At 42.4% G+C, this 12078-nt stretch overlaps 1 protein-coding gene across 1 annotated transcript; it reads left to right on the top strand.

The window, feature by feature from the left end:
• Positions 1–8691: 8691 nt before the first annotated feature.
• Positions 8692–10623, top strand: LOC118733959. The gene has a single exon (XM_036463615.1). It carries the CDS (start codon positions 8692–8694, stop codon positions 10621–10623), a length of 1932 nt encoding a protein of 643 aa, XP_036319508.1.
• Positions 10624–12078: the final 1455 nt, after the last annotated feature.

Genomic DNA, 12078 nt, shown 5'->3' with positions numbered 1-12078 from the left:
AAGAGATCTCATCAAAGCAGTGTAATAAGAGCTTTAACAGACGGCAGCGTTGATCCGGATCAACTCGGGAATTAACTGCAGTTAATCCCGATTAAGGCCCAGTTAATCCCGATCAACTCGGGAATTAACTGCAGTTGATGCGGATTAAGTCCCAAATAATCCCGATCAAGGCTGCCGACTATTTAAGCTTTTAGGCGCAATTGTTTAGTTAGCTAAAAAAATGCTTTAAGCAAGATCTTAATATATATATGTACTAGCTGGCAGTGGTTGCGCGAGGCTTCGCCACGCCCGTCAAAATATGCAAAAAAAGTCAAAATCTTAGTATTTAGACTGTACTGTAGACTTACTTATTAGACAACATTTAAAAAAAAAAACTTCAGTCCATTTAAATTTGAATTAACCAAGATATGCCTAAAGCTAAGTTAAGTAAAAAATATTAAGTATTCTTGCAAATTTGTAGTTTTAACGGTAAAGTAGAACATTTTTTTTAAATTTTTTATTTGTTGTATGTTTAAACTTTCTTCATACTGTGATAAATTCAGTAATTGATGAAAAACGAAAAAATTCATGAGTGAAAAACTAAATAAAAATAAAATCCTCTTGTTTAGGAAAATTTGTTTAATCGGCTGTATATTAAATTATTTCTTCGTAAACAATATTAAGCACTTTTTTTTAGGAGCAAAAATAAAAAGATTATTTTTATTAGTAACTCGCGACAAAGCAACGTAAAGCTGACCATGAGAGAAACAGTTGACACTTAAGTCCACTCCAGCGACTTCAAACGTTTGGCCTTGAGATTTGTTGATTGTCATAGCGAAACACAGTTTTAAAGGAAATTGGAGCCGCCTGAATTGAAAAGGCAAGTCTGTCGGAATAATAGGTATTCTGGGTATTAATACTATTTCCCCAGTTCCACTTCCAGTTATAATCTTACACTCTATTAAATAATTTTTAAAAGATACTGGCCCGTAGTCATAGTCAAAATAAAGTCGACTTTAAAGATAGTTGCAGCTTTTTTGACAGATATCCCATTGAAAATTATGTCAAAAAGCTGCAACTAACTTTAAAGTCGACTTTATTTTGACTATGACTACGGGCCACTATGATCAAGCGGGTGCCGTTACAAAGTTTTCGGGGATTTAGGTTTCTTAACAAAATAACTGGTGAGCCTAGTTTAAGATTAAGTTTGTGTGGAGGTGCGCCAGAAGGATTTAATGAATTAAGAAATTCGGTCAGAAAATGAACTACTTGCTCTTGATCGAGAACTGTATCTACCGAATAGTAAGTCTTATTAGGAGCGTCAAATTTATATTGAACCATGTTATTTATTACATTATATTCATCATTTGTTGGTGTTAAAATAGCCCTCTCCTTAAACCAATCCAAAGTCTTCCCCTTCAAGGCTTTTCACAGGTACACACAGGCTTTCATTTATGTCTACATTAGAGTTATTGCCTGTCATTTGTCCAATACCAATTTTGAGAAGTGCTTTAGCAAAAAGTTTATTTGCCAGACCGGAGGTCAATCTCATGTTTCTTTGTTTTATTTTGCCAGCAGTAAATTAATAAGAAAGGTTTTTCCTGTACCCCCAGGGGCATCAAGAAAGAATATTTTGCCTTCATGATTAAAAACAGAACTCGAAACTGAATTATATATACTTTTTTGTTCTGAATTAAGCTTATCTTCATTTTGTCTAACAACTTCAAGTAGTTTGTGTTGATCATACGATTTTTCTCTCGCATAAATCGTATTATGGATAGTTTGGTGTCAGTTATCAATGCAAGTGAAAAATCGGCAACTGTCTTACCGCAAAGAGAAATTACAATTTTGTTAAGTTCGCACAAAGATTCATCAAAAATTAATTGATTGTAATCCAAATTTCGGTTACCAGCTTCTCTTCTTTTTCTTTGCAGTATGTCTTCTGACATGCTTTCTTGCGAATGCCCTATAATGGATGTATGTACATTAAGGGCTAACTATAATATGCATAAGCTGCCGTAACTGACTGTCAGAAAATGAACGAAAAGGCTGTCAAATGCATAAGCAACGTAGTGTAGACTTTTAGGTGGCTATATTTTACTTACATGAGTTCAGTGTTGCCACATTTAATTAGATATAACAATAGCCACTATCAAGCAGTTTGTTGTAGATCACATAATTATAGTAACCTAGAAACGCCGAAGAACTGTTCGCCTTGCGAAAATTTCAGGATAATCTGGTGTTTCTGTAAAAGGAAACGCTTACGGCCCACTTCCTAAAATGGAACCAGAACTTCTTTTGACCTGTGTTACATGTAGGACTGAATCGAAAAAGTTACCAAGTTGAAAAATAAGTTACCAAATTACCAAATATGATAAACAAAGAAAAAAATTACCAATTTCGGAAAAAACAGCAATGCGGCAACACTGCATGTGTTACATATGTACATACATACGTACGAGGAAAAACAGCTGATTCCGTACGGAAGGTGCGATCAGTATCGCTCTTTCCTTAAGCAAATGACGTTTGGCGAATCTTGACGAAACTTGATGTTAAGCACATTATAGTTTCAGAATAGGATTTATGTGTATTCGCACATTTGAATACGCTTGCTTATTCATATTATAGTTAGCCCTTTAGTTAACTGCAGTCAACCATTGGTCAAACTGATACTGTGAAATGAAAAATGGTGGTTTTAAGCTGAAATTAGTCAAGAACGTACGTAAACCCGAGTCAGCTGACACGATCTGTCTTACCAAAGCGCCTGTAAAAGTAGAAACCTTAATAATACGCTTTTATACAACTCAAACGTCTTTACTTTATTCGTTCTAAATCCTTCGTCGGTAAGCAGAAGCAGTTCTTACACTTCAACATCTTTTACACTTGTACGCTGTCGGTGAAAACGAATAAAGTTGGTACCGGAGGCCATTTAGTATGTCTGAAACTAACCGATATTTTTTACGAAATCGAGCCGGTGTTACGAGCGAGAATCAAAGGAGTGAATCAGAATCATCGTTTGAAAGCATGGAGGGTCAGCCAGGTGCAGCCGCAGAAGACAGCGCGAATGCTATAATTGCTACATTGAATGCGTTAAGGGCTTCCGTAGAAGAGCTTAGACAAAGCACTGCGGAGAGCCAAAGAGACATAATAAGGCTTCGCGAAGGCATGCAACCACAGAATATTCCGGAGCAGAGCGTGCAGCCAGCACAGCGTGACAATACTCAAGCCGTCATAGCACCAACCGACTCGCAAGTAAAACTTTATGATTTGCCTGTGTTCAGTGGTAATGTCGAGGACTGGCCGCTATTTTTCGCAAATTTCAACGACACCACGGAAACCTTTGGGTATAGCCACCGCCAAAACCTTATGAGGTTGCATAAGTGCTTAGTTGGTCCCGCCAAAGAAGCTGTCGCCGCCATGCTAATTTACCCGAGCAACGTGCCGAACGTCATAAGCGAGTTGGAGTTCAGGTTCGGGCGACCAGACATTTTGGCTAAATTCCAAATCAGTAAACTGCAGAATTTCCCGCCAATAGCGGATAATAAACCGGAGCAAATTGTACCGTTTCCCTCGAGAGTGAGAAATGTTGTTGCATTTCTTAAGTCTGCAAATTGCCAGCAGCACTTAGCTAACGTAACATTGTTAGAACAAATGGTGGGTAAGTTACCGCATAACCGACAGTTCGACTGGGCGAAGCATGCTGCGACTATACAACCGTATCCATCAGTTAAACATTTTTCTGAGTGGCCTAGCGAGTTGGCTAAAATAATTTGTCTTATGCCGACGATCAGCACGCAGAGTGGCAGGCAGTCAGCATCATCGGGCAATCCTCGTCGACTGATGCATATTGAGCGGCCAAAGGACTCACTTACTTGCTATCAGTGTAGTGGTAAGCACATGCTACCACAGTGTGATGCGTTTAAGGCAAGAAGTATTCAAGAGCGGTGGGACCTGGTTAAGGCGCAACAGCTTTGCTTTTCGTGCCTACGCAAGGGGCACACAAAAGTGTTGTGCAAGAAGGAGGTGTAACATAAGTGGCTGCCAGCGCTATCACAACCAGCTACTCCACAACGAAGATGCAACAATGCAGATGCTACGCCGAACTACACGAGAGGATGTCATTGTGCAGACACTACTAAATTTTCAAGAAACATAAAGCGCACATGGTCAACTGTTTAAAATATTGCCAGTCAACATATATGGACCGAAAGGTAAGCGTGAGATATTAGCGATGTTCGACGAGGGTTCGTCAATTTCAATAATGGAAGAGGAAGTGGCCAAGCTAATCGGAGCCCAGGGTTGCCTGCATCCACTTACGATGCAGTGGTATGACAACAACGTTGTTACCGAACAAACGCATAAAATAAGAATTGAAGTTGAGAATTGCGCGGCGAAGAGGAAGTTTCTACTGAAGGAGGTATATACGGTTAAGAACCTGAACCTGCCAGAGCAGTCTATGGCCAAGGAAAATTTTCAGCATTTGAGAGATTTGCCGATAAAAAACTACTGTCGTGCGAAGCCAGTTTTGCTCATCGGGCTAAAGCATGTATACCTTGGTGTGACCTCAGCAACAGTGCAAGCCGACATCGACAGCCCGCTAGCTGTAAAAACACTACTAGGCTGGGCCGCGTACGGCCCAACCAAGCTACCTACAACATTGAATCCCCGTGTTTTGTTGGTGAAAGAATATCAGCAACTAAACGACTTAGTACAAGAGTACTTCGCAGCAGACAGCTTTAGAGTCAACCCGCCAGCAGTTTCATTGGAGTCAGATGAAGACCAGCGAGCACGTGAGATATTGCGCCGAACAACTAAACGAGTAGGCAAGCAATATGAAACCGGTCTACTATGGAGGACATATTCACCGAAGTTGCGAAACAGTAAAGCAATGGCCGAAAAACGCTTACTGACAGTGGAGCGCCAAATGAAGAACGATGCCGAGTTTGGTACACGATACAAACAAGAGATGGCTAAGTACGTGATCAAAGGGTATGCAAGAAAGTTAAGCCGTGAAGAAGCCAGAGAGCCACACGAAAATGCTTGGTACTTACCTCAATTTTCCGTATTCAACCAGCATAAGCCCGAAAAGACGCGAATCGTCTTTGATGCCGCAGCCGCAGTAAACAACGTATCGCTCAACTCGCAACTATTGAAGGGTCCGGAGCAAGCACAACCGTTGATACGGATTTTGCTACAGTTTCGCCAGGGACGTGTCGGAGTGTCCGCAGACATACGCGAAATGTTTTCGCCAATCAAGATACGCGCAACTGATCAGCACGCTCAGCGGTACTTGTGGCGTGATGGTGATGCGAGCAAGCCTGTGGCAGAGTATGTGATGACGTCGTTAATTTTCGGTGCTGTTTGCTCACCCTGCTTCGCCGAATATATAAAAAACAAAACCGCCGAGGAGTATCGAGCACAGTTTCCAGATGCCGCAACGACTATAATTAACAAGCATTATGTCGATGATTTAGTTGCAAGCTTCGACACGCCTGAACAAGCCAACAAGATCGTTTGAATCATTCGTCGTTATCCGTGAGAGAAGTGGTTAGCCTGGAACACAACGGGTCAGTGGACAAAGTGCTTGGCCTCTACTGGAATACAAGCGATGACGTTTTCGAATTCCACACGAAGCTCCACCGTTTGCCGAAAGATGTCCTGCACGGAATACGAGCTCCGACAAAACGAGAGTTGTTACGAATCGTGATGTCGGTGTTCGATCCATTTGGTATGTTAGCAGCATTTTTAATTACTACTAAAGTTCTCATTCAAGAAGCGTGGACGCTAGTTGTGGCAAAATCGTCTTGAAGGAGGGTGGCTACACAAAAATGCAACACTGTTTTGTGTATCAAGTGTCATCACTAGTTTTTTCTTTTAAAATCGAAAATTCATTAACGTACGATTGAAGTGAATCTTTACATACAAATAAAAACTAAGTTTTTTAAAGCGTTTCGCTTGCTTAATACATAGTACAAAATAAAAGTTTCCCATTCTTTAAAAAACTTATCTGCTGCAAGTCTTGAAAGCAGCTTGCAGCTTTTCGTGGGAAAAGACGATCGCTGAATCGTGCAACATGAGCGGGGCTTCCGATGAGAAGGTAGACTGCCCCATATGCAAAAAGCCCGAGGAGGGTGATATGGTGCAATGCGATAGCTGCGACAATTGGTTCCACTTTGTATGCGCCAATGTTTCTTCTGGTATCGAATCCATCGACTGGGTGTGCAGTGAGTGTGCAACAAACAAAACAGTGGTCAATGCGCAAGAGGAAGGTGAAGCTATTGGTGCTACGAACGCAAGTATGAAGGCAGCAGGAAATGCAGGTAAATACGATGGTTCAAATCACAAGGACACGGAATCTGTTTTGCAAAGCGAGGTAAGGGAGTTGCAAAAGCAAGTACTCCAGCTACGTAAAGAAAATGATATTTTGCAAAGTCGCCAAAATAATTCGGGAGTACAAGCAACCAAGGTCACCACGTTGCCAACCACGAGCGTAGATGATAGATTCAATGCGCTAACCACGGGCACACAGGGTGACACAAACGCGCAGTACATAGGGTTAAGAGCGCAAAGCAATTTCTTTTTGCCAAGCACGAGCACACAGGTGCTGACTACGGGCATGAAGCACATTTCATGGCGAGGCAATCCAATAGAGCGAATTGCGGGCACAGGACCCCTTCCAAGACAGTTGAACACAAATGATCAGTACACATATACTGCAAGGGGCATGCAGGGGCAACTAAACGCAGGTGCCTACATCGGCGCGAATCATAGTTTGAATAATGACTTCTTAAGGCAAGATCACGACGGTGGCGGTTATGGCGGCTCCATGGGTGGCGGTTATGGCGGCTCCATGTGCGGCGGTTATGGTACCGGAGAACGTCAGTCAAATTATAACTTGACAACTGTGCAAATTCAAGCAAGACAAGCTCTGCCAAAAGAGTTGCCACACTTCAGAGGCAAACCCGAAGAGTGACCGATGTTTATTAGTAGCTATGAAAATTCAACTCGTATATGTGGCTTTACTAATGATGAAAATCTACTTCGATTACAGCGCGCTTTAAAAGGAAAAGCACTCGACTATGTACGAAGTCAACTGTTGATTCCAGCACTAGTACCTGATGTTATTTTAACGCTGCGTAAAATTTTTGGTAGGCCTGAACATATAGTAAATAGTCTTTTAGAAAAAGTTCGCTCTTCCTCAGATGTAAACGCCAACAAACTTGAAACGCTTATACCATTTTCACTTGAAGTGAAAAATTTGACAGCGACAATCGCTGCGGCCGGACTTACGTCACATTTGAATAATCCTATGCTTTTAAGAGACTTAATTCAAAAGCTTCCAGCTCAAATGCGTTTAGACTGGGCAATGCATTCAAATGGTTATGTTAATATAAATTTATTAGTTTTCAGCGAATGGTTGTCTGTACGGGCAAATGCTGCCAGCACCGTTATAACAATACCCGTAGGTGGCGGCCAACAAGAAGAAAGGCGTAAAGCACATCGTGTTGGCTTCCATCAGGAAAATCGTGAAGCGGAAAATGAGCGGCGTCAGCGAGATTCGCGCAGATGCTCGGTGTGTACTGAAAACCATTTTATCGCAAATTGAAATAAATTCAAGGTAATGTCATACAATTACAAATGGAATATGGTTAACCGCATGAAGCTATGCCGGTCGTGCCTTAAGCCACACGATCCCAAGTTTTGTAACGAACGTCGAGAATGCGGTAATTGTGTAATTGTGTAGCAAAACATCATACTCTGTTGCACAAGCCGATGTCAAGCAACGATAGCACTCCACAAAACATTGTGGGGATACATGTACAAAAATATTCGAATGTTTTGTATCGTATTTTGCCTATTACAATTCACTCGCGGAATGCTACTGTGGACAGTTATGCACTTTTGGACGATGGATCAGGCCCTACAATCATAGAACATGATATAATCAAGAAGTTGCAACTGAAGGGTGAAGAATCCGAGCTTTGGTTGCGTTGGACTGATGGTTCTGTTCGTGTTGAGGAAAACTCCGCGCTAATCAATTTGCAAGTGTCAGCTCAAGCAAAAAATAAGATGTATACGTTGCGCGACGTACGCACAGTCAACAAGCTTGACTTGCCTCCGCAAACTTTGGTAATGCCAGAACTCTCGCAAAAATATAAACATCTCAGGGGGCTGCCAGTACAGTCATACAAAGATGTGGTACCCCAAATGATAATTGGCTTAAGTAACAAGCACGTAGCAATGCCCATGAAGTTCAGGGAGGGCAAGATCGATGAGCCAGCCGCAACGAAAACACGTCTGGGATGGACAATCTACGGTGTTTTAAAATATAACGAACAGAACCTACGCGATGATTTGCAATTACACATATGTGAATGCGACGATGACTTAGCTATCCAGAAGCTTCTAATTGAAAGCATGAAACATGAAAGCGCAGATATACAAAGCCAACCATGCGATTTAAAATATGAACATGATAAAAATCGACTTGCCAAATACGTCGAACGCACCGGCGACCATTTTACGACTAAGCTACTCTGGCGTTCAAGTAATATATCACTGCCAGACAATTACGAGGTGGCGAAGCGTCGACTGTAGTGCTTTGAGAAGAAGCTCAACCAGGATTCTGACTTTAAAGAGAAGGTAATCGCGCACATACATGGCATGAAGGAAAAGCAGTACATTCGCAAGCTGAATGAATGTGAAGTCCATATGGATTATAAGCGTAAATGGTATTTACCTATATTTTCGGTTAGAAACCCCAACAAGCCAAAAAAGACAAGATTGGTTTGGGATGCTGCTGCTGTCTACAAAGGATTTTCTCTAAACGGATGCCTGGAGAAAGGACCTGATTTATTAAGACCGCTCACGAATATCCTTTACAATTTTCGCATCGGTAAGATCGGCATCTGTGCGGATATCTGTGAAATGTTTCACAGAGTCAGTATAGACGAGGAGGATCAGCATGCACAAAGATTCCTTTGGCGTGATTGCGATGACTCTCGAGCGCCAGATGTCTACGTCCTGAAGGTTATGTCATTCGGAGCCAGCTGCTCACCATCAATCGCACAGTACGTCAGAGTTAAAAACGCGGAAGAATCTTTACAGGAGTTTCCAAGGGCTGCCAAGTCAATAATTGAACGGCATTACGTGGATGACATGTTGGACAGCGCTGATAGTCCACAAGAAGCCATCCAGCTGGCCAGAGATGTAAAGGAGGTGCATAATCGCGGTAACTTTCACATCAGAGGTTGGGTCTCAAACTGCGCCAAGGTAGTTTACGCTCTCGGCGAGACTGAACCTATGAACGATTTCTGTAAAGCCGGGAAAACAATCGACCAAGTGGTAGAACCAGAAAAGGTGCTCGGGTTGTGGTGGCAAACGAGCAACGACGTGTTCACATTTAACACGAAGTTTACCAAGGCAAGCAACGAAATCTTAAGAGCCGAAAGACTACCGACTAAGGGGGAACTACTCCGACTGCTGATGTCAATATATGACCCACAAGGATTTCTGTCGTTTTATACGATTTGCATAAGAACATTGTTGCAAGACATACGGAGAAGTGGTATTAATTGGGATGACACAATTCCTGAAGAATTTGCATGCAGATGGAAACAATGGCTCTCAATATTTAAGCATGTCTGCGAGGTGAAAATTCCGAGATGTTACTTTGGCAACTTTAAAAACGATGATTGTAAAGTCGAGCTACATGTTTTCGTGGACGCAAGCGAGTCTGCAAGCGCAGCTGTGGCCTATTTCAGGATTTTGAACGATCACGGAATTCATGTGGCTCTAGTCAGCTCGAAGACTAAGGTTGCGCCTTTGCGCCCAATATCAATACCGCGAATGGAATTGACCGCAGCGGTTCTAGGATCACGCCTAGCAAATGCGATTGTTCAAGGGCATGACTTCGAAATTCACGATACACATTTTTACACAGATTCAAAAACAATACTGACTTGGCTGCGTTCCGATCCACGTAAATACAAACAATTCGTAATGTTCAGGGTAGCTGAAATACAAGAAAATAGAGACATATCAAAATGGCATTTCGTGACCACCAAACAAAACGCAGCGGATGCAGCAACCAAATGGAAAAATACAAATGAATTTGCTCCACCTAATGCATGGTTTACCGGCCCGGATTTTTTACGGCTGCCACAGGAAAGGTGGCCAAAGTATGAGTCTGTTACGTGCAAGATTAATTCTGCGAAGGAAGAAGAGAATCTATGGTTACAATGTGCCGTTCAATTCAACGTTAAGCCTATCATTGATGTTAACAAATTTTCCAAATGGGAACATTTGGAGAGATGTGTAGCCTACGTAAGACGTTTTATCGAAAACTGCAGGAGTAAACGGCGTCTACAAGTTAATCCGTCGTCCAAGCCAGCCAACCTGACCGGCGACGAGCTTCTCTGGAGCCGCCGTTTCCTCTACCGCCTTGCTCAAGCCGATGCGTACCACCACGATATCATTAATCTGAAAAAAGACCCTAGATGCACATTGCCGAAGTCTAGTTCGCTAAGAAAGCTATCACCATTTCTCGACGATGACGAAATAGTTCGTATGCGCAGCCGCTTGGAAAGGGCTCCCATAGAAGATTCGGCAAAAAAACCCAGTCATTTTGCCAAAAATAATTGATTGGTACCACCGAAAATATCAGCATGTCCACCATGACACGGTCCTCAATGAAATATTTCAGCGATTTTACATCCCGAGCTTACGTCGAACTCTGCGATCTGTACGCCTAAACTGTATGTCCTGCAAGTTGCGCAACGCAAACCCGCATCCGCCTGAAATGGGACCACTACCTAAAGGACGCTTGGCGCCATATACGAGACCATTTTCTTACGTGGGTATTGATTTCTTCGGCCCGTTCTTCGTGACAATTGGAAGGCGTACAGAAAAAAGATACGGCGTGTTATTTACCTGTATGACCTGCCGCGCCATCCACATCGAAGTGGCACACTCACTCAGCATGAACTCCTGTGTAATGGCGATACGAAATTTCATTTCCAGAAGAGGTCAACCCATAGAAATATTCAGCGACAATGGTACTAACCTGGTTGCAGCTGAGAAGGAGTTACGTAAAGCCTACGAAGAATTGGATTTCGATGCTCTACAGGAGAAACTAACAACCGCGGAATGCAAATGGACTTTTATTCCACCAGCAAATCCTCACATGGGCGGCGCCTGGAAGCGATTGATACGCTCAGTAAAGAACGTAATGTACCACATCGTTACTCCGGACACCAAGCTAACAGACGAGAAACTACATAATCTGCTTTTAGAAGTGGAAAGTATTGTCAACGGTCGTCCGCTTACTTACTTATAGTTGGACGCAGCCGACCAAGAAGCTTTAACGCCCAATCATTTTTTAGTGGGTAGCTCCTCTGGCAGCAAACCACCAAGCAAATTCTGCTCAACAGACAAATATGTTAAAGGTTCCTGGCGCCACTCACAGTACCTAGCTGACATGTTTTGGAAACGATGGGTAGCCGAAGTGCTTCCAACTCTAACCAGAAGGTCAAAATGGTTCGACCATACGCAACCAATCGAAAAGGATGACGTGGTAATCATCATAGACCCTAATCTTCCTCGACACGTCTGGCCAAAGGGTATTGTAACCAACGCATATACCTCCAAAGAGGGCCAAGTAAGAAGCGCTACTGTTCGCACATCGGTCGGCGAGTACCACCGTCCAGCTGCAAAGATAGCACTGCTAGACATCAGACGAAATAGCACCGACACTGTTGCCTAGATGAAGGTATTTTCTCCCATGGATCGCAATACCGGAGGGGAGAATGTGGCAACATCGTCTCGAAGGAGGGTGGCTACACAAAAATGCAACACTGTTTTGTGTATCAAGTGTCCTCACTAGTTTTTTCTTTTAAAATCGAAAATTCATTAACGTACGATTGAAGTATTCTTTACATACAAATAAAAACTAAGTTTTTTAAAGCGTTTCGCTTGCTTAATACATAGTACAAAGTAGAAGTTTCATTTGTATTGAGCAGCAGTGCTCTTAAAATTAGTTATTTCCAACACTAGTCAAGTCGCATTTGCTGCGGTAGTATACGTTCGAGTACTTCATAT

The sequence above is a fragment of the Rhagoletis pomonella genome, unplaced genomic scaffold (assembly GCF_013731165.1).
Source record: "Rhagoletis pomonella isolate Grant_MI unplaced genomic scaffold, Rhpom_1.0 Rhpom_scaffold_00001, whole genome shotgun sequence".
Taxonomy (NCBI): domain Eukaryota; kingdom Metazoa; phylum Arthropoda; class Insecta; order Diptera; family Tephritidae; genus Rhagoletis; species Rhagoletis pomonella.
This window is presented reverse-complemented; position numbering and strand designations above follow the sequence as displayed.

Excerpts from the sequence above, each read along its gene's own strand:
- LOC118733959 (XM_036463615.1), top strand. The coding sequence starts at position 8,692 with ATGGATTATAAGCGTAAATGGTATTTACCTATATTTTCGGTTAGAAAC.